This window comes from Meleagris gallopavo, chromosome 2, assembly GCF_000146605.3.
Source record: "Meleagris gallopavo isolate NT-WF06-2002-E0010 breed Aviagen turkey brand Nicholas breeding stock chromosome 2, Turkey_5.1, whole genome shotgun sequence".
Taxonomy (NCBI): domain Eukaryota; kingdom Metazoa; phylum Chordata; class Aves; order Galliformes; family Phasianidae; genus Meleagris; species Meleagris gallopavo.
Genome location: NC_015012.2, coordinates 37,351,940 through 37,375,564, shown reverse-complemented (window position 1 = coordinate 37,375,564; position 23,625 = coordinate 37,351,940). Strand labels below are relative to the sequence as shown.

Genomic DNA, 23,625 nt, shown 5'->3' with positions numbered 1-23,625 from the left:
CTGTATATATGATTAGGACAAACACATTAGCCTCAATAACAGAAATAAATTTTGAATCTTTTTCACGAGAAGCTGAGGAAATAGACAATCCCACTCTGTATTTTTACTTAGGAACATTAACATGTTAAGTACTGAGAATCTTCACAGAGCAGAAAGATGATGAATTTACAGCACCTATTGTATATGAACAATTAAACTAATACTGGATAATCTGAAGACTCAAGTTGTCACTTAGTTACACAAAACCAGAACTGAATATCCTGGGCTAAGAGGTCAATACACAAACTAAAGCATTTCTACAGTAGTCTACATTTCAAAAGAGGTTTAGTCACGATAGCCTGTAATTGTAAGAGATGAGCCTGAAACTGCAGCTCTAGTTTTGGAATAGAAACTGATATTCAGTTTGGTTTTATAAATCTCATATTAATGTTAAAATGCTTTTTTTTTATTATTATTTACATGCTCAACATTAATATTTAAGAAATGAAATCTATTTTAAAGCTTAAGTCATGTTTTCCACTTGATCTTATAACGCAAATACTGTCAGCTATTCTCTACTGGAGGGAATGAATAAAGAATCATCCATTTCTTGTTCTTCAGATAAAGGTAGAATACAACACTACCAGAACAAATGTGTTCTGTAGTCAGTTACCAATGATTTTATGCTAGTATCAGTACATAAGCAATTATAACAAATCAGATCCCGACCTTCTCCATTAAAATGATTTATAAAGGCCTTCTAAGGATACAAAGATCTTGCTATTCCAAAAGTTGTTTGCAGTTGTTGAAGTGAAATGCAGCACTCTGAAACGCAGGCTAAAGGAAGGTTCTTCATGGAATAATGGCTACAATTTGATAATACTCAGTAATCCCCTATAAATTCAGAAATAGATCTGAAAGAGACTATATTTAGCACTCGCGTTTGGCTGAATTAAGTAGCTCGTGTCCTATAATAACAAGAAAAGGTTCTCTCTCTTCCTACAGACTATACAAATAACTGTAAATATGCCCTTTCAGCTGCAATTACTTAGCATTTTAATAGTTTCATTAACATCACATTTATATACCACGAGAAACAAAGCTTACTTTCTCAAGTAGTTTGATGACAATGTCTTCCATAAAGCTCTTATGCAAGATATTTGATCCATCTAACAAGCACAGAAATTTAATAGCACAAATCCGTACATAGTGATCGTCTCGGTTTGTACTGTAAGATATTAAAAGTCATATGCTTCGTTCAGACAAATTCTAAGTTAAAAAAATATAGACAGTATATATGAGAACAGCATGCAGATGATGTTCTCAATTGTGAGAAACACTGGGCCATGCAAGAAATTAGAGTTCATCTTCTAAGATGGATGCATTTTGTAATTTAAGTAATGCCAAATAGACTGCCAATTTCTGAAACGAACTGTAAATGCTGTAAATAGGTTGGGAAAGTGAAACTAGAAGGCAAAACAAAGTAAGCAATCCATTTCTTGTGAAGAACTCTGTAGTCTTAGGGCTGTGGTGTTGCCTATAGTGAGATGACAGAACATGGAAATAACCCAAACCAGAATTCTGGGTCTGTCCATCACTGCTGATGAAGGAAACTGATGACCTCCTGTTAACTTGCCACTGCTTCTATGTACAGGTCTTTAATATGTCCTACAGAAACATCAGTCTCATTAAAAGGTTTGGTCAGTACTGTGCCAAAAACCAATGCTGAGAAGTCAAACTCCAAATGTGGCCCCATTAAGTGAGCCCTAAGTTTATCGATTGTCACACCTGCAAAAATGAGTTACGTAGCTTATCATACTGTGTTGATATCTGCATCCTAATGTGCTACTCTTATGAGGTGAAAAAATGAGGAAATAGTCACTTCAGTCCCCTTCAGCTTAACAGATTATTTTCTGGAAAATACTTTCTATATTTGGTATTTGAATGTGATGTGATATCAATGCCTTTTACTTACATTTCAAGTTACAGTTGTACTAGTATCTTTCCTTATGCTGTAATCAGCATCAGTAGTAATTAAGATAATTTACACTAAACTATTGTAAGATACATACCTCTCAGTAACAACATTTGCTGCACAATTTTCTCCAAGATTTTCTATGAAGGCATGCACATCCTGAATAAGTCTTCTCGGAAGAAAAAAGACAAAGCAATACAGTTTGCAGAAGAGCATAGAAAATAAATTGCTTTCTTTTAATTTTTGTGAAAAGAGCACAAAATTAGAACAAATAATCATGCACATGGATCTGATGAATTGTTTTTATACCTTTGGTCTCTCCTAAATACAGTTCCAAAGACACAGCCCTCAATGATAAGTTCACAGTAATTCCCAGCATTTAAGAAAGGATTTCTCATAGCACTTCTGTTATCACAAGTGGGAAGTATCCATGATTGACAACAATGACTAAGGACTACGTTGAAGACTCCAGTTTTTGTAGTGGACATATCTATGAGCTTGAGTATTATCTGAAAAGAAGAAATTGAAGATTAAAAGCCTTCATTTCCACAAAAGCTAGTATTACAATAAACTACTGCAATATTTATGTATTTTTAACTAAAAGAGAGGAGATTCATATTAGATGTGAGGAGAAAATTCTTTATTTAGAGGGCAATGGCACAGCTGCCCAGAGAAGCTATGGATGCCCCATCCCTGAAGGGGCTCAAAGCCAGGTTGGATGGGGCCCTGGGCAGCCTGAGCTAGTGGGTGCAGCCCTGCCCATGGCAGGGGGTTGGAACTGGGTGGACTTCAAGGTCCAACCTAAGCCATTCTGCCATTCTATTACTGCAGGCATGATCCCCTCCTGCACCTGAAATTCCCTTAGGCTACTGTTGCTTTAAACTGATTTACAGTTCTCTGCTTATACTCACAGGTGAATGGGTAACAACTGGCCCAATATGCTTATGCTAAAAAGAAGACCAAACAAATGGTGATACAAATCTAAGCAGACTTTTCACAAATCTCCTGGGAACTGCAACAAATGCACCTGGGCTTACTTTAATGAGTACAAAAACCTTGTGCTTTCAAATTAATCCATACCTATTTAGAAAAAAGTTATGCAGTTTTTTCCCCTCATGTATTCACATCACTAGTTCTCTTTAATGGGGATTATATCCATATGTTAAAGTTCACGTTTGTACGTGAGAAATTTAGGAAATTTGAGTTTTAGCACAATTAACATTCGCATAATTACAAGGTAAGAGGAAAAAAAAGCAGCAGAAGAAACAAAGCTTAGAATCACAGTACTTTGGGCACCTCTGCAGAAGACCTGTATATAGCAGTACTTCCTTTTTGGTTCAAAAGTATCCCTTTTTATCACCCCCTCTAATTATTATGAAAAGACAGTGCACTGTGGCAGACAAAATTACATTCTGTAGCCAATCAGTATCAGGCAGTTCCATTTTTTTCCTGTCTCTTTATCTAAAACTAAATAGCCATTGCACAAGGCAAAAAAAAAAAAAAGGCTGCTGAGGAATGGAATAAGAATAAATGTAAGTAGACACTTGCTTGGGAACTTTATCTTCAAGATAAAGAAGGCAAGAAGGTGGCTCAACCAGATGCCCTTTGCTGAATACAGGAGATCTTCATTACCACCTGATGCCTGTTGCCATGGTATGTCCCACTGCAGACAGTGGGATAGCTGTCATGGAGACTCAAGACTCAACGCTGGCAAAATAAACCTTACATACTCATAATGTCTGAAATACTAATGCCGAAGTTAAGATGGTAATTCTTAACATTAAGGAAAAACAAGAACAACAACAAAAAAGAAATGTAAGCTAGCTACAGCTCAGTTGCCACATAGAATGGCCAAATAATCATGAAAGACAAACCTCACAAATTCCTAGAACATGGAGATATTTACCTATGTCTGTACACACATTATTTTGGCTTGGGTTCACATTAAGACTACAAATGCAAAACATTATTTACTGCTTAGAACAGATGACAGCAATGTTCATTTCAAGAAAGTGTGCCGAAAATAAAGCTTATACATTATTTATTGTTTACAAATATGAATCTGACATCGGGACACAGTTCAAGACAAAACTGCAATCTGATCTAGTGTAACTTCTGTGCTAAGTGAAAAGCAACAAAACACAATACTAAGCATACATACGTATGGGTAACTAATTTATGAAGTATTAATGCTCTGGTAAATGTCTTTACGATCACTCTGTGCTCTGCACAAACATTTATTTAATGGCCCAAGGAAAAGCAGTAAAAAAAACAACAAAAAAACCCACATGAAGTGTTATTTAGGAAGTAAGTATCCTATTCCTGCCCAAGATAAATCAGCATCCCAATACTGAATACAGGGACTCAAAATGAAAGAAAAAACACCATGACAAAGGGAAGGACTTCTATGTGCATTTACAAAAAAAACCCATAAAACAACTAAAATTCTTTGTCTTACAAAATATGGAAGCAGTTCTATCACACAGTTTTAAACTCGATTCTAAGGTGACAATATTTTTTGTTGTTTCTTACACCTGGACACTCAGAGGGAAAAAGCAGTTAAACAGTTAAAAGATCCCTTATTTAATAGCATCTATTTAAGTTTTAAAAGGCTGTGATGGTCCATCTAAGAAAATATTTTAAAGACTTTTAGAAAAATTTCCCAAAATAATAACAGCTTCTGTCAGCGCAGGTGGCAAATCTTGAATACAAAAATTCAGAGAAAGTGCATAATGCAAGTATAATTCAAAGAGCAAAAAACCCCACATTTTACTGAACGTAGAAGTCTAAAAATGTGAGAAATACTTCTTTCTTTTTCTGTATTACAAGAACAAATAAAACATATGTAAAGTCTTTCATTTATAAGCCTTTACTCTGAAACTGCTCGAGCTGGCAAACATGAAAAGCTAACAATATTTTTAAAAAGTGCACTTTGATCTTTTGTTTGTGTTGCACTGCAGATTCCCTTCATTGTTTGCTATTACCTTCAATAGTGGAAGAGTAAAAGCTGACTGAACGTGAAGGTTTCACAGATCTTTTTACTTGCTCACAGAATGGAGCTAACACTGCTCTATGCTTCAAGTTCCATTTGTTTATCCTCAACCTAATTCTCAGATCTCCTATCAAACTAGTTTCTTTTAGAAAATGAAAAGAAACCACCACAAATGCTGAAGAGGAAACGAGAAGTAAAATAAATTTTATCTCGATCTGAAAACGTATGTTTATTTCTCACAAAACTGACCTCTTTTATCTTGGCATACGCTGGGCCCTTCGCGCTTACAGCAGCAGCTAGAACCTCATTATCAAAGATGAACCGAACAAAAGCTTTCAGATTAGACCAAAATACTAGCTGTGTATTGCTCAAAGAGGATATGATTTTCCAAGCTAAATCGAATGCTTCTATGCAGAGAGACTCCTGTAAGTTCAGAAGCTGAGAAGAAAAAGAAGAAATGCGTTAAATTTGACAAAACAAACACACCTAAATAGTATCTTGCAGTTGTTTCATCTTTTACCTTGGGAACAAGGATTTTCATGCAGTCAAACACAGGTAAAACTTGGTCTGAGGGAAGAATAGTTAGGGTTTCCAATGCAGACTCTAGAATTTCTTTTGATCTTTCAGCAGTTAACAACAACAGTTCTGAAGTTCCTTCTTCATACTCTTGAGCCAACATTGGAAGTTTATTTAAAACAAAACGCAGGCAAATCCACTGGTCACGTACATAGCGTGCAACAATTCTTCCCCATCCCTGAGATGTTTCCTCACATAAGCTGCAAAAAAAAAAAATTCTTAAGCATGAGTTGTATTTAATCATTGCGCACATTCCTATCTGTTATGAACAGCGTTACTGTACCTACTATACTAAGACACTCAAATTTTCACAGGTTAAAGGGGAGATTGGGCAAAATACTGAAAAGAAATCCAAAAATAAAGTTTTCTAAACACAGAAAAATCAGTCCTGAGCTCAGGCTGTCTCATTAGTTATAAACTTCTGGAAGAGTGTTCAGAACAAACATCAGCACATGCTTTCTGTACTTTTACATTCCTCAAGCACTTGCTTTTTGACCCTGCAGCTTGCTCTAGATTTCCTCCCTTTCCCAACTGTAAGTAATTTCTTTTTAAACAGACTTGTGCACATGCTATGGCTTTGTGCAGTGTACAGATAGGTAAGGTGGCCTAAGTATCAGCAACATTCAAAGCTAGCTCTGGTTACAAAGTACTAGGAAAGTTAAGTACTTCAACTTCAAAAAGTTAAGCACTGAACTGAGTTAGAACTTTGGTCTGAAATATTATGGCCGTTTCAATGCTCTAGAACCAGAACAAAGACAGAAGAGCAACTGAAGGAATCATTTTTGCTCACAATTCTTCATTTTTATCTTGGTACAAAGTTATCAAAGAAAAAAACAAAAACAGCATCTTAATCACTGTTCCACTCTTTAATCAAATTTGTTCTGGACTATTACTTAATCAGTATCACAAACGTACCCACTTTTTTCTTCAATGTAAGATGGTTTCTTTAATACTTCATTAGATTGGAAAAAGGCAGTAAATCTCCTTAGAGCACCGACAGAAGGCAGATCTTCAAGATGTGCTTCAGGTTTCTGATCCACTAGCTCACAAACTACTGTGAGTGAGGCTATGCTAGTTACTTTTTTAATTTGCTCCTTAAGCTTCAGCTCCTAATAAGACCAAATTTAAAAAAAACAAAACATCAAACACGCATCCATTTCTTCTCTAACACAAGTAACCAACTGATACATAAGGAAACAAAATGTCTTTAGAAAAAATATTGTCAATAAGCATATAGTTTCCTAATATTATTAAAAACTCATTGTTGTTTAAGCATCTGCAAAATACTTTTAGCCGTCCAGAGCACAGAAAACATTTTCCCATCTGAATTGCTCAACACTGGATTTTTTTCTACTTAAATAAACCTGAATCTAAAATGCACTATATCATCATGAAAATATAATTCTCACTGAATTCAAAAGAAGTTTGTAGAGGCCCCACTGAACATTGGCTGAATCAGAGAATGTTTATTTTGAAACTAATGAAGTATTATAATTCATATAGTAAAGTAAAAAAGTTCTGTTCTTTCTTAGAACAGTAATCCTGGCGAATCCAATCCTTACAATCTTTTTACTGTGCTATTAGCTGTTCTTGATGAATAATTCAACACAAAAAATAGCAAAGACTACAACTAGTACTTGCTGGGCAGTATAATCTCCTCCTTTTAAATGATAATAATGATTCTTTACCTTTTGAAAATATATTTCAGATATATTAGCCTAATTAAATACAGCTACAGAACAAGGAACAACGCAACAAAAGTCAAAGCAAGACTGGGTTCTAGAATATCTTTCTCACTGCAATTTCAAGCTAATGCTGCGACATGCCAAAGGCAATTTTATTTAGATGTAACTTCCCAGGAAAATCCAGTTCATATTTGAGGAAAAAGCTTTTGAATACATTTAGCCCATTATAGTCAACTACAGTTTTCAATTAAGTTTCACCAACTCCTTTTAAAAAGTAATGTAAGAAAATAAAACTTATTAAAAATCTTAGGTACAAATATTTTATATTGACACTATGCTGCCAACTAATTGGAGATGTTGGGAAGTATATGCATACACACATATTACTTCATCTTATAGATATAATTTCATGTATCTGTATTAATCAATAACTACTCTCTTATTTACTTCGTATCAGTATTTACTGCTCTAAGTAATACTGAATTACCTCTGCAGAATTTGTTTCCCGAAAGTTATGAATAGAAGCATTAGTCAGGGGTGAGATGAAATTCTTGATAATTGTTAACTTTTTTGAGCTGAGTTGCAAGCACAAGTTCACAATCTCTGGAATTAAAGCTAAGTATAGATCACAACGATCCAGGTCACCGACCTATGAAAGAGTATACAAAGGTAAACTGAAGTATTAAGAGGAAGAACCAAACTGAAAACAGAAAAAAATGTCAACAGCAATAGCAGAAGGAAAACAACAGCAGTCACTGCAGCTGAACAACTTTTTGTTTATTATTATTATTATATTTTTTTTACACTCAAGGAACTGTATGACAAACAAAAAATCCTTTAGTTTTAGTAGTAGCACCTTTGCAATTTCACCATCTTTCAGACTTTGAAATTCTTCTGATTCAACTCTAGCATTTGCTTCGATGCAGTACAACTTTCCTTATCCTTCTTCTGTCACACTCGCATTTTGGAGATTGCCTGTCAACCTTTCTTTCCTCCTTCACACTTCCCTTTCTCAGAAAGAGCATGAAAAGCATAAACTGAAAGCAGCCTGGAGTCCCAGGCTTCTGTCCTTTACTTTTGCAGAAACAGGCACCTGTGTTATTGATACTGCACTGTTCTCTCACTAGACTTCACTTTTTTTTTTTTTTTCATTTCACCAAACACAAGAAGCAACTCTGACTCCTATTATCACTATAAATTCCTCTTCAAATTCTACATCAGCTTTCTTTTCTAAACTCACTTTTCATCAAAAAATACATAACAGTGCCCATTAAAAAAATTACAGAAGTGTTTCTAAGCAAATGGACTTTTTAGGCATTAATAAATTTGATATGAAAACTCAGACATTGGTAAATCAAATTACCAAGCAACACCACACCAAAGGAAGCCTCCAAATAATTACTTACCGTACTTAACTCATTCGCAGTAAGCTGCCGGAGTATGAATTCAAGAACACTCTCCACAGGTGTCACTAAAGATTTCCAGATAAAAAACAACACCTCATCTGTGTGAAAAGTAGAATAGAAATATTAGCACAAAGTAGTATGCTTTCTTAAAGAAATGACACCATTCAGATTTAAGTTACAGTGCTGATATTACATAGTACTAAGTATTCAAATACCTGAGAACATTTTAATATAGCTCTGTGCTCTTTAGTGGCACAAGCCATAGTCCCAAGAATCAAGCCAGGTGAAATTTCCTTGGATTTAACAAGAATTAGGTAACAAAATTGAAAACACACATCCACGGGGAACCCAAAGACCAGAGTGCTATTTTCCAGTTTTTAATTCACACTCGTTCTGGTTCCAGCCCTGTGCACAAACACCTTACTGATGAACTTACTCCTTAATAAAGAACAAAGTCTCCAGATCCAGCAATTCACTGTAACAAAAATGCACCTATTCCCTTCTAATACCCACATTAGTTAAAATGGTGTGGGTTTTGTCTGCTTTCAAATTGTTTAGAGGTAATTAAGATTTGCATAGAGACCAATCGTAAAAGATATTGATCTCTTGGCGTAACATCACAGAAGGTTATTATACTAAACACAGCACTTTCTCTGGCTGGACTCCACAACTGCAAAATACAGCATTTCACAAACAAAAAGACAAGTTTATAACACAAACAAAGTAAGAGCCCCTGGTAAAGCATACTTATCCACAAGCACACTTAGATCTGAGTTCCATGAAAACCAAAGAGATAAAGTATCAATATGCACACGCAGCTACAAACCTCTGCACCTCTGAGCCACCCTAAGTCATTAGTTTCTGTATTCAGAATTACTCAGAGGTTACATCTGTTGTTTTGGGGTTTGTTTTTTTTTTTGGCCTGACCTTGAATTACATTTAACATAGCAACATTTTTGCAGATCTTCCAGAAGGTGAAAGTGTAACAGGATGCATTTCTAGAAGCTCCAAATCAATACGGAGCTTACCTTCAATGCTCTACGTTAAAATAGCTTATTGGGCTGCATTTCTAATGCTTTATTTGTATAGAACAGGCAGGTTAAATGTCACATTATTAACATCTCATCACTTTTTCTAAAAGTGATTTAAGCTTCACATCATTATAAAGTGTTATGCAATTAAAACCAGAAATTCTTCGGATAAACATTTAATACAACAAAATCCATTTCACTGTCAGTGGCTCTCTAACATATTACAAACAAATAGCAAACAGCAGAAGTAGTGAAGTCTGCATAGATGCTAAGACCTCTGAAAAAACGCTGATGCTTTGTGGACGTGGCTATCCCCATTATAGCATTCCTAAGTGAAAAATATTCAAGTTGTTATTATTTTTGTTTTACAAATTTATAAAATCCCTTTTTTCTTCCCTCCCATTTTCTCTTGTTCCCATCACTGCTCACCTCGTTTTTAATCAACATAGCAGCAAAAGTTCTTTATTCTGCAGCATTATATCCCACCCCCCAACACAGCCAGTTCACAACTCAAGAAACAAGATTTAATACTTGTCTCTCCTGTGCAAGATGGAAAAACATTAAAATTATAGAAAATGATGTAAGAAAAGCAATCTTTGCTTATCTTAACACAAAATTACAAGTCCAACTTGAAAGGCTCCTGATCTATCAGGGCATTCAAAAGGAGGCAAACACCATGATGCTCAGCCTTGCAATGGCTTAAGAACTCTGGCAGCAGAACATGAAATACTAAGCTGGGCATCTAAATTTCTGAAGAAGCGACTGATTGCACCTACCTTAGAAAACACAGAGGCAGATAAAGAAATGATTTACAGAACAAAATACTAAAAAACATGAACTGTAAAAACTCACATAATTGGCACTCTACATTCCAAATAGCTGTAATTTTTTTGGAGGAGAGGGGGAAGGGAAGTAACTGTATAAAGCACTTAAAATAAGGTTTTGCATTTACTTCAGGTCTGCATTAAAACATCTTTACAAAACTTGGATGCAGAATACCAAATCATTTTTCTCCCCATATTAGAGTGTAGATATTCGGGCACTGCTCCAAAGATATTCTCCTATTGCATTTTATAAATAACACACTGAAGAATAATCTGGAGAGGAAGAAAAAAACCACCAAGATTCATCCTGTTCAAGTTCAGCATCCTAACCATGAAAATTATATTGCAATTCCTCACTCTCAGGAAGATATACTCTGGTTACAAACTGACAAAGCTTTATCAGAAGGAGCTGTAAGGACTCCACGGCTACAAGGTAAGATGCCCAGCCAGTGGCACAGGTCAAACCTCCCGGACAGTCAGATGAGCACACTTGTGCTTAGTGAGCACCGCTTCATCTTCCTGCTTTTAACCAAGACCAAGCTAAATCAAGTCAGCTGAGCATGCCAAGTGAAATGATACCAAATACTGTGAAATAATCGGTGACATCTTAACTTTTGCAGACTGAATAGCGTTAATCGAAGGAAAAGTATCTACCAGTCAACCATGGAAATAGTGTCTACCAGGATCACTTGATGTGCTCAGGGAAGGCTTCAGCTGAACGTGGGGTAACTAAACAGGCTAGGCTGGGTTTCTAAACTTATTTATTTTTTGAACTGTCTAAACAATTTGTGAAATCCACAGACTGGCAAAGAACAGGCCTACAGGTACTTGCAACATGGGCTCATTCTCCGCTTTTTAGATATCAGCAAATCTAATTTAACGGATAACAAGTGCTTTTTGAGAAAGGTTCCACATTCTCAATTCCCAGTCCCTGGGGCACCTTCAGAAGAACCTCTAGGACTGAACCTAATTTCATACAGGATATGTCAAATTTTCACTTTTATCACTTCTAGGCTTGTATTAAGTTGACAATAGTCTTAAAACATGGAAGTATCTTAGTTTTAGTTAGACTGTAATTAATATAAGACACAGTATACTGAAGATATCACTAACCATCTTGTGTATTGGAACATTTTAACGAACGGGTCTGCAATAACTTCAAGAGAAGCTGTAGGCTTTTATCTGTTTTCAGTGTTGGTATGTAAGCATTACTGCCAAGTTTCATCAAGACATCCAGAAGAGGGTTCAAGAAAGCCTCTAGTTCAATCCATTTTATGTTGCTTTTTCCACTACACAAAAACAAAAATTAAAAAGAAAGTCTTCTTCTGAGTATCTGCCTTAAGTGCTGAAGTCACTTATGGAAATAAATAGCCCATAGGTTTCCATATCACTTAAGAATCTAGGGAAACATTACCCAGTATGTTTGCAGTTGTCTACAAACTGTCAAGCTGACCCAAAGTCCACAGGGAAAAGGGAAAAAAGGACAACTTCCTGATTTGATCAGACTTCTATCAGACCCTTTGAATGTCAGGGGATAACAAAAAAAGGAGAGAGAAATGTAAGACAAGGTAGTTCATACTTACCTGGATTTATTCCTCATCCGTTCCACGTCAGCAGCCAACAGAATCATTGTTGCAACAAGCTTAGCTTCAAACCAGTCAGGCATAGAGCAATGTTCTCCTGATCAAAGATATTTTAAGGTTTCCACAGCATTTAGAAAATAGCATCATATTAATTTAACAAACTATCAAAAGAACAGCAACTAGTGTTAACAAGATTATTTTCTGCATTCTTTCTTCTATATACAAACTCAAGCACAAGTGTTTTCTTTTCTACACCTCACAGAAGTTGATCCTGTTAGCCTGTATGCCAAAATCAATTTAGAAAACATGTAGTAACAGACTCACAACACACTTATCTATTGCTTTTAAAAGAACACTGCATACTCAATGAAGTTAAACAAGAATGTAATCTCATAATGCTTCCTCAGAAACATCAGTTGTTATTTTAGCCAGCTAGAAGTTATATCAAGAACTAAAGCTATCATATCAGAAGGAAATTTTAAAAAGCTGAACTGAACTTTCCTTATTGAACACGTAATTGTACTTACAAATAACTTCTTACATAGTTCTTAGGGTAGCTTCAGGGTTTTTGGCTTCAGAAGTTCAGAACACAAAACAAACTTTGGAGGTTCAGTTCAAGCAGCTGGATATGGCCCTTCCCCCCCCTCATAGCCCTCCCCTTCATACAGCTGCTTATAAACTGAAATTCATATCAAATCAAAATAAAACAAACACCCCTCTTAAAAAAGTGAAGCAGATGTACACCACGGAATTACAGATAAAGTCCTAAAACGTTTCAGTCAGCAGAGAAGATCTGCTAAAATCTTTTAGTAAAGGGTTTACCCTGGAAAACTAATCAATAAAATTTCTTTGCAACTTCACTGTATTATGATTAGACACTAAGTTTCTAGGCTGTGTAAAGCTTCTGAAGCTGTTTATCACAAGCAAATTCTGACCTAGCTTTTGTGTCTTCTGTAGGCCAGTATCAAAATGAGTGTCACACAAAGTTAGACAGCATTCAAACCAATCAATTTGACACTCATTTCAATGTACCTGAAAGAAAACTATGGAAGAGAAGTTATAATAAATCAAACTGTGGTAGTGAGGAAAGAAGTCTCTTCAAAATTCACCTGCGTATCTATACAGAGTACAAAGAACATTCCCCGGTAAAAATCACAGCTCATCTGCTTCTGGAAGGTGTGCAGTGAACTGCGTAACCATGATTCCAAATTCTCTCTCCATAAATATATTAGGTCACTTTACATTTTGCTGACAAGTGCCATAGATTTTCTTTCAAGATTACCAGACTGGCATCTATCCACATTTGTTTGTATGTTCCTCTGTCACCATACTGCAGCATTTTCATGCATCCCCAGAAAAGTAATAAAAGAAATCTAATGGACAAGCATCAACACAGCAGTAAAACTGAGTATTAAGGCTTAGTTTTCAATTAATACCGTGGGACTATTTTTTATGATGAAAAAAATGAAGTTTGTATTTAAGAATGATAAATGTCACAACTTGAGTAGAATTTGGATAGGTACAATATAAACAAGCTAATAACTCTTCTAAAAAGCAATGTCTTTTTAAAATGTTTTTTTCAAATTATGATCAAAACCATTTTATATTAACAAATATTTAACTTACCTTCAGATGCAGGTGTCTTAAGGTACCCTCTCACAAGACTGCTCACATACAGACACAGTGATGAGATCTCCTGATGCTCAAAATCAGAGCACACAGACTTCCCAAAGCATCTGTCATTCACTTGCAGCCAACAGCAAAGCTAAATTAAAACCAGTATGTTGCTATTTAACTCTATCTGCTGACTCTGTGCTGTGCTGACATCACCAAGATGACGCAGTATGTTAAAGCACAGAAATATAAACTGTTACATCAGCAAATCCACACTACAACAGGTCTACACTGGAGCTACCAAGAGGCTTAGCATGCTACAATCCACACACAGAAATAGAGTCATTCAGAGCATCTAAAAAGAGAAGATTATTGGTATCAACGTAAGGGAAAAAAACAACTCTGAAATTTATGTAATGCTGGTAAAATCCCCTTGTTCCAGAAGAGGCTTCTGATCATCAAATGTTATCTAATGAAAATCGCATTGTTGTTTTATATATAAAAAAAAAATCAATGGGATAGGATGAATTGTACAGCACACATAACAAAACAATGCTGCAAAAGCCCTCTACTGCTGCAAAACCAGCCAAAGCTATGGCTACTTGCTCAGTTGCTTCTGGTATATTCTACATACAAAAATCATTTCTTCTTGGAGGAATTTTTCATAGAAATTTGCATCTTATGTACATACTTATCTTATAGACATACACCTAGAAATTCAAAATTCACAATTCCTCTCTACATGCTAGGCGTATTCTTCCTTCTGAGCTCACCCTATTATTCCTGCCTCAGCTGTGTTTGCATACAAAGTGCAAATCAGAGGCAGCTCATACATTTTTTGGCCCACATACTTGCCCATACAGAGACTCACATTATCTCCAATAGTACTCTCAGAACTAAGGGAAAGGGTAAATGTGCACCATACTAGAAAACTATCACTCTTTAATTTGTTCTATTAGATGAAATTTTACAAAAACAAAGTTAAGGAGAAGGAAAAAAAAAGTAGTCACAAAGTTGATAACTTATATAGAAATACTATATAGAAATAACTGCCTGGAGAGTCTGATAACCAAGAACAGCTTCAGCTGTGGATGTTACACCCATGTGGTATCCTTAATAAAAGCAGAGAGAAAAGCCCAAGTCGTGGCTCTGTGGATTCCATGGATGCCCTGCTTTGCATATTCTACTTTATGATACCAATGATTTAAAAGAGAGAGCATGGATCCCTGATGGGAGAGATTACAGATACTGGTACAGGCTTACCAACTGTGATTTTATTTGCTACTGTAATGGCAAACAAAGCAGAAGACTGGGGCTACAGTGACACAGAAGTCTCTCAAAGGACAGTATTTGGGGACCAAAAAGTTGAGTAAGAACTGATTCTGATATGCATTTCGGTATGTTTACACGCAAAAACTGCAATACTAGATATTCTAGAGATTAAGAACAAGACCAGTTGGTACATAGAAGCTCTGAAGAAATAAAAAAAAAAAACACTTTGCCTCAAGACAGACCTTTTTCTTCCCACAGAAGTTCTCAATTCTGCAGAAGGTCATCTTCTCCCCTCTTATTACCTTCAACAGCTGTGATGATACAGCTTAGAATTCTTTAGTTTTGAATCTGCTGAATTTTTTTTTTGTATGGTTAACATTAACCCTTCCATGGCAATAAAGGAAAATCAGCTTTCAAGCAAAACCCTTAGGACTCCGCATCCAGAAAGCTCAGAATATGCCAATGCAAACGTTGCTAACTAAATATTAAATATTACATAAATAATAGTTAAATATTACATAAGCAGTAATTAATCATGCATTTCTATAGCTATTAAAAAGTGTTCGGTGAACATAAAAGTAGCTTTGGTTCTCACCTCCATCCATAACGTGGTATCTCTCCTTAGGGACTCCTCTGGTCTAAGGGACAGAAGAAAGCTGGCAACCTCTGGGAGAGACACTTTCTCCTGAAACAATGAATGAAAACTGTACATTATGTTGACAGCTATTCAATGTGTAACACCTACTTGATGATTCAGGAAGTTGCTCTCATTTGACAAATGTTGCAAGAGAAGGATGTGATCTTTCCTTTCCACTGAACAGACTCATTTCTGGCTCTTAGGGGCCAACCTTACCCTTATTAAGGAATATAATTGAGTTCCTCCAAGCATTAAAATTATACAATGTTTGAGATGGGAGGAACCATACAACTTAAATAGTCTCAACACCTCTCTTCCTGAAATCTACCTGAAAATTAACAAATGGCTAAAGGAACTTGCTATCCATTATTAATACCTTTTAAATCAATGACATCAGTCACTGTTAAGCACTATTTCTGTACTTCTGAAAACACAATTCTGTTCAACATGGAAGCTCCTAACTGAAGGCTAGTGCATAGAGTTCATTCATCTAAGCAAGCATGTTATAACAACATGAATCATCTGTCTACTAAATAAAGTTCTTGCTAGTTCAACATTTACAACAGCTTTATCATTCTGATATTAATACTTTTATTCTTTAGGTATTTAGGAACTAAATGAACATTCATAACTGTTAAAATCATAGTTTATACAGTGTATGTTATAATAGGGTACTGTTTTATAAACAGTGCATGAAAATACTACGAGCAAATACCAACTAATAAAACGTAATAAAGAAACCCTTCACCTTATGAAAATTAAAGTTAACAGAAGCTTAGCCATATTTAAGTACTTTTTTTTTTTAATGCTAAGGGTAGTGAAGCACTGGCACAGGCTGCCCAGAGAGGAGGTGGATGTCCCAGGAGACATTCAAGGTCAGGCCGGACAGGACTCTGAGCAACCTGATCCAGCTGCAGGTATCCCTGTTCACTGCAGGAGAGTTGGACTAGATGACTTTTAAAAGAAGTCTCATCCAACTCAAATGATTTTGAGTTAAGTAGTTCCTAAAAAAAAATTGCAAATCCAGCAAAATCAATTGTTCTGTGCTCTGTCTAGGAATTTTGTTATACTGTTTAACCAAGAAAAGCATTAGTGCATTTCTACTACAACAGGAAGAAAAAAACAGAACAAAAACAAAACCTCACCACATCTGTCAAATGCATGGCTGCTTGAAGAAGATAGCACTGAGCAGCTCCACGCAACAAAATCTGATGTGTAATCATGGTACACTGGAGGACATCTCTGCAAATAGGAAAAATATGTAAAACTATGTAGAACAAAATATATATTAGATTGTATTTAGCAACACATTCTACTGATATAACACAATCATGGTATGCTGTCTGATTCAGGCAACCTGAAACAAAGAATCTCTATGGTCATATCAGTTCAAACTGATAATTGTTTGCATTTATTTATCTGTCGGAGAAAGTAAATATGCCATCAAATTCCTAAACTAGCAGTTAAAGAAACAGAAAGAAATCCACTGCTCTCAGCAGATAGGTCTTGACTTCGTTCTTTGTAAATTACTTTTAATCAATATTCCTTAGGTTACAAATAAAGTTTTATTTCAAAGTTTAAATTCACTTAGACTGGAGTAATCACTGACTTTTAACATGTCTTGAAAATGAACAAAAGCACTTACTAAATATCAGTAGATATAAGAACAAGGTGTGTGCTAAGAACTTAAGCTAGCCGTTTATTTACAGGTCTTTCAGACTTCAATCTTGTGGGCTGCCTTTCTAGCCTCACCTACCATGACACAAGGTTTTAATGTAATTAGAAGATCAGTTAGAAAGTATAGAAGACTCAGGATAAACAATGCCAAAAAAGAAGTGATGGCAATTGTCTGAAAACACTGATTTTTGCTTTTGCTTTTGATTTTCTTTAAGTCACCCTGTGGTATGAATACTTAGTTCATCAATTACATTCTGTGAATTAGTCATAAAGGAAATGGAATTTTCCATTATCATGGACAACCAGATCATCCCAGAAGTAAGAGATGAATTAAATTCTGGTTCTAGGTGTTCAGTACATATCCTTACAAGAAGTCTGTAAGAACAAAGCGTGGTTCATATTTTACCTTAAAGCATGAAGTCCATCAGTGCCCAGTACTTTACATGCAGGGATGTATGCTAGAGCCATAGAAAGAAACAAAATGGGAACAGCACACCAATGCCGATTTGTCATCTTCTGAATAAACTTTAACAGGAAACCGCCTTAAAATAAAAGTAAACAAAATAAATCAAGTGTGATTTCCTGCTCTCAAATGCATTTAAATGAGAAGGACTCTGAGGAAAAGCATTAGTGTCCCAGAAATCTTTCTGCATCAACTTCATAATGAAAGAACCCTTATTCAACTTCTTCTTTAGCACTATGACTGGTTCTTTTGAACACCTCACTACGCAGATTGTGACCAGAAAGGTCTGGCAGATTGTTTGTTTTGGTAACTCAACCTAACAAGCCAAAAAACCCACACCACAGAATGTCACAGTTTTACAGATTTCTTTGAATAGTGCTGCATTATTCAAACTGCACAAAGCTATTAACCTCCCGAACTCAGGTTTATCTTTTTTTCTTCTCATAAAATAATGTAAGCATACTTCAGTTTTCCTTAAAACAATTTTGTAGCTTGTTACAGCAGTCCCTCAAAATCTTTGAAGAATTCCTTCTTCAAAGTGGAAACTCCACTGTCAAAATGAGAACTACTACTTCTTTCCCCTCAAGTAATGTGGAAAAACTGTGGCAAATGCACACATGGGATATGGAAAATGGGTCTGTAGCTTTGACTTCTTTACTTAAAAAGAAAAAAAAGATAGGAAGTGAAAATGAAACATACCTTTTTCTTCTTCTGGAAGAAGCATCAGATAAGTAGCCAAAAATTTCCGCAGCCTCATTCCCAAAGGAGGACAGGCTCCTATTAGCTGACTTGGTGTCCTGTTGGGTTTTAAATAGGAAATACACAACTGTCATGTTAGCAGCTACAAGTAGGACTGACCCTAAACAAAAATAAAATGCAGCTCAGAAGTAAATTCACTGCAGAGACTGTTCCAACAGGGCACTGTGGTGGAGTGCATCATCCTGCTCCCTCCACTTTGCCCAGTGTTTCAACAGCATCTGGCAAATACAGAGAGGATGAAGAAAGTTACCAAAACGCCAATCTCCCTGGCCACCTCCAAGCACACAGTATGTATCAGCACATTCAAGCATTCAAGCACAGCCTCTAGTTACTCAAGGCTGGGATCATCCTGTGTTAAGCCCACATTAAGAAACGGCAGCGTGGATTTAACACTGTGTCTGTACACATGATATGCTACAGGTCTTTGGGTAAGCAGGTTAACAAGGCCCGTGGAACAAAACTCAGAAAATTCTCTGAACAACTTGCAGCGAGGAGGAGAATGGTCTGATCTGGAGAACATCGAAGACAAATTATCTCCACAGCAGCACAAGACAGAAGGGATTTCCCTCCTGAAAAGAGCATAAACAAAACTACTGACCAGCACAAAAAGGTTTGAGAAAAGATGCAAGAAGTTTTCCATGAGAGAAACAGAGATAAAGCACATATATAAAGCCTCAGAAACCTGCCGACCAAGGATTAGCACAAGGCAATCACAAAATTCTACAGTTTTCTCTCATACAGCTTGGCATTAACCCAAACAGCTTTGTATATTTCTGGTAAAATCAAACACATACTTCCACTCTATTTTCAGAAATATCCCAACATATGTTTCACCAGAACTGCAGAAGCTAAGACAGAAGACTCATGTATTAACCTAGCACCATTTTATATCAACAGCTGACTGTTCTTCACTCAAGTTATTTCAACTGGCAAAAAGTGCTTTCAGCACGTTATTTCCCATTCTCAGCACTCCCACTGTAACTAAGACAAAGAATTTAAGGCCATCAGTAGATTGAATGTACTGCAATTCAGAACCCCTCCAACTCTCATCTGTTTTAGTTTTTTGTTTTTTTTTTAAAACATATTTATACCAAAGGAGGTCACTGTCATCTCCCGACCTCAAATAACCTGCTGTACTTTGGAAAAAAAATTCTATCAGTTATGAATTTGCAACACCTTCTGAACATGATTTAAGAAAAATAAGAGATAGCCATTCCAGTCATTTACCATGTCTCACTTGGTTCCCAGGTGTTAATTGGGACCTTATGGCAACCCTATGTTGCTGAAATTGAACCTGCTTCATCTTACAGCCACCCATCTTTCCTGAGAAATTCTTCCCATGAGTTTAGTAAACACCATTTATTTATTAATGTGTTTTTCTTTACCCAAAATTTTGCTAACACACTGAAATGAGTATTATTAGGACAATTCCAATAAACACTGCATTTAATAATCAGTGGCTTACCTACTATAAAGGGAACTTTCTGAGAGGGCATCCATTAATGGTCCAATAACAAACTGATAAAAGAAGAACAACAGTGGCTAAATGTATACTTGCAAAGCACCAGTAGAGACAAACTAGGATTACTTTATTTCATTTTAAAAGTAGAGACAGAAAGCCAGAATCCTTAAATAGGAAATACTGCACACAGACTTGACTAAGTTAACGTTTTATTCTGTTCAGCCAATTAATAATGATTAATAATTTTGGGGAGGGCCAGGGCCAGTGGAAATCAGAAGCATCAACCCTTCTCCTGCTAATTTAACTTCTGATAGAAGTTTCAATACCATGGTAACTTTAGAGAACATTAGTCTGAAATGTGAATGAATGGCTGCACATAAAAATGCACTCCTCTCTAGCCAAGCCATTTAACAAGTGATATTATATTTGACACCAATTAAAAATATTGCTGTCATTCACACGGCTACGTAAGAGGGTATTTATACAGAATGTATTTAATTGTAAAGCTACTGAGGCAACTGGTATTACAAAACATGACAGGTTAGAACATCTGCTTAATCTGGCAAGTAATACCAAGCCTCTTACCTCTGAAAAACCAAGCGAATTTGGAAGATGCTTGGTTTCATAAAGCTCCAAAAAATGAAGAACTCCTTCCTTTGTCAGTGATTTATTCTCACTCTCAAACATTCTTTTATAGATGCACATGTGCCACGATGGGTGAAACAACCAACAACCTGTTACAATAGCAAATTCTTCTAAATTAACATAGAAATGACAGTGACACACCAACATACTCCTTAACCAACTCCATGTTTTAAGGAAGTGTATTAAATATACAACATATTGACATTCTGGATAACGCACAGTGGATTTCAAAAAGACTATTACAGCTATTAGATTTATAAAAATGCCTTACTAAACCTTCTAGGCAAAAAATATATTAGCATGATTCCCAAAATTTATTCCAAGCTTCATCAGTCACAAATGAAAATGACTACAAAACAGAAGAAACTATGTCCTTTTTATTGCAAGTCTTCTTGTTCAAATATTGTACTTGCCTGCAACATTTTCTTATTTGCCACTGTTCTACTTTAGAAATCTGGGAACTTTAACTTCCACCACCTTGCACTAGTTAGACTAGCCCCATTTTGTTCTGTAGCAAGTCCTGTTGCATCACTGGCTCCTTTTATTCATTCTCTTTCCTCTGAGGCTTTCTTTACCCCCTCCTCTCTCTACAGAGTTGTACAAGTGACTTGTAAGATCTACCTTAAGAACTCCTGACTTTGTTTTGTTTACACACTACCTCAAGTAAAACAAAATACAGCAGGAAAAGACCTTTTAATTAGGTTTAGTGGCATGAGGAGTTAGCATGCAATTTTGTCATATGGTAGGATTTCTTGTTGTTGCGCAACAGAGCAGAAAAGCACTGCCTGTAAAACTTAGCAAAGAGCTGTTATAACAACATCAAAGAGAAAAAAAATGAGACTTAATTGCCTAACGTTTATGAGATGTTTCAGAAAATGATGTCTTACCTTCTTCTCCTGATATAGCAAGCTCATATAAACTGTTTAGTTTAGGTAATACTGGCTTTATGACATGGATCTGAAATGTAAATCAGATGCAACTTAAGTAGTCTGTTTATTACTCAAACCTAAGAATCAGCACTTAGTCATGGGATGGAATTTACTATCAATACACTCACACAACAATTGACGATATAAACAATGCCTGTGCAACTGATCCCAGGGCTGGTACATAGCACTGAATTACAGTCTGCCACTTAAGATGAACTGATACATCCCCACTACTATATCATCAAAACAAGACTTCCCAATAAACAACTATCCCATTCATCAAATTATAATGGGAAAGTTTCAAATAAGAGCACAAAACTCAAACATTTTGATAAATACTATTTCGCTCAGCTACAGGAAAATAATAAATAGTGTAAAATAAGTAAGACATGGTCACAACTGACTATTGCCATATCACACAAGTGCAGCAGCCTCTTTCTATCCAGTACACTAGACTCTGAATCAAGAGCAGAATTACTTCTGTCCAAGTTCACAAAGTACTTTACTATAGAGATGTAGTGCCCTCTACTGAAAAGAAGTTATCAACTGCAGCAGCCTGATTTGCACGATGGAACAGGTTAGCCATGGTCCTGAAACTTACAGCCCAGGTTTCCCTTTCTTAGTTCAGCCCAGAGCTTTAATCAGAATTCTTCCACAGATGGAATAAATTCAGAATTTTCCTCTAAATAAATCACACTTGCTGTATTTCAGATACTCAAAATAAAAAGAGGCCCGTTAATGTTTAGATACCTTCCAACAAATATTAAAAAAAAAAAAATCAACAACAGAAGCAAAGAAAACCTATAATATATGTGCCAAAAGAAACATATCACATACAAACTATGGATAAGCACAGGTTCTGAGGCATCCTCACCTGGTTTCCTTCTAAAGTTTCCATGATCAAAATGTAAGTTTCCCAGAACTGCAGGAGTTTCTCATTCTCCTCAGCAGACCACCAAAACAGACTTGATTCTAAAAGCAACAAAAACATTTATTCAGGCACAGTTCCTTTGGAATCCATTCCGCAAAAGATTAAATTCAACAGCCTAAGATGGAAAGATAGCCTTTCTTCACCCCAGCTTCTACAGAATTCAGTTTTAAATGATTGAGGCCACCACAACAAACTCTACAAGCCCACAAGCCTTTAGTGATAATTCCCATGTGACTGGTAGAACATATCCAAGTGGTCTTGCAGGCTGAGAACAAGCAGGACACAGCATGCCTCAACACTCTGAAGTGTATTAGAGCAGGGTTAAAAAAAAAATGATCCAAGGGATGGAACATCTTTTCTGCAAGGAGGGGATGAGAGAGCTGGGGCTGTTCAGCCTGGAGAAGAGAAGGCTCCAAGGAGGACTGATAGCAGTCCTTCAGCATCTAAATGAGGGCTGTAAGAAGGGGACAGACTCTTTAGCAAGGTCTGTTCTGACAGAACAAGGGGAAATAGTTTCAAACTAAGAGTGGAGATCTGGGTTGGATACAGAGCTTTTTACAGTGAGAGTGGTGAGGCACTGGCACAGGTTGTTCAGAGAGGTGGTGGATGTCCCAGCCCTGCATACATCCAAGGTCAGGCTAGAGGGGGCTCCGAGCCCTGACCTAGCTGTAGGGGCCCTTGTTCACTGCAGGGCAGTTGGACGAGGTGGTCTTAGAAGGTCCTTTCCAACTCAAACGACTTTACGAGTCCACAATCCCATCAGTCCAACACAAACCAGGATCTGGGACTCACCCAATCCAGCTCAACCACTCTATGACAACGAGTAAAGTCAGTGCAATTCTTAAGCATCCCATTAAGCATCCTGACTCTTCTGAAGTTGTGCTAGTTCTGCAACAGGGGCTCGGGAGGACGTACTGCTTTCCACACAGACACAACCTTAGGGCCCGGCCCTGCCCAGCCGCCCCCCACCACCTCAGTCAGGCAGGGCCGAAGGAGGGGGACGAAAGCCCTATACTGCCGGCTCGCACAGACGCTGAACGCGACACGGGGCCGTACCGTCCGGGCCGTCCGGAGGGCAGCGCAGACAGGCAGCCTGACCGCCGCTGAGGTCTACGGCGCGCTTCAGCAGGTAGCGGGCCCTCTTCCGACACAGCCCGTCCCGCTCGGTCAGCCCCTCCTGCACCA

The 23,625-nt window shown here is 36.7% G+C and overlaps 1 protein-coding gene across 1 annotated transcript in view; it reads right to left on the bottom strand.

The window, feature by feature from the left end:
* Window positions 1–23,625, bottom strand: part of TARBP1 (TAR (HIV-1) RNA binding protein 1) — a 32,625-nt gene that overhangs the window by 8,424 nt on the left and 576 nt on the right. The window contains exons 2-21 of the mRNA XM_010706998.2: window positions 23,497–23,622; window positions 22,384–22,481; window positions 21,468–21,537; window positions 20,521–20,669; window positions 19,939–19,991; window positions 18,414–18,511; window positions 17,658–17,793; window positions 16,720–16,816; window positions 15,533–15,622; window positions 13,678–13,816; window positions 12,052–12,148; window positions 11,582–11,757; window positions 8,614–8,711; window positions 7,695–7,856; window positions 6,438–6,631; window positions 5,467–5,722; window positions 5,196–5,384; window positions 2,264–2,463; window positions 2,052–2,123; window positions 1,087–1,207 (exon numbers count right to left, since the gene is read on the bottom strand). Of these exons, the coding sequence (XP_010705300.2) occupies window positions 1,087–1,207; window positions 2,052–2,123; window positions 2,264–2,463; window positions 5,196–5,384; window positions 5,467–5,722; window positions 6,438–6,631; window positions 7,695–7,856; window positions 8,614–8,711; window positions 11,582–11,757; window positions 12,052–12,148; window positions 13,678–13,816; window positions 15,533–15,622; window positions 16,720–16,816; window positions 17,658–17,793; window positions 18,414–18,511; window positions 19,939–19,991; window positions 20,521–20,669; window positions 21,468–21,537; window positions 22,384–22,481; window positions 23,497–23,622 (2,621 nt within the window). The remainder of the gene's footprint in view (window positions 1–1,086; window positions 1,208–2,051; window positions 2,124–2,263; window positions 2,464–5,195; window positions 5,385–5,466; window positions 5,723–6,437; window positions 6,632–7,694; window positions 7,857–8,613; window positions 8,712–11,581; window positions 11,758–12,051; window positions 12,149–13,677; window positions 13,817–15,532; window positions 15,623–16,719; window positions 16,817–17,657; window positions 17,794–18,413; window positions 18,512–19,938; window positions 19,992–20,520; window positions 20,670–21,467; window positions 21,538–22,383; window positions 22,482–23,496; window positions 23,623–23,625) is intronic.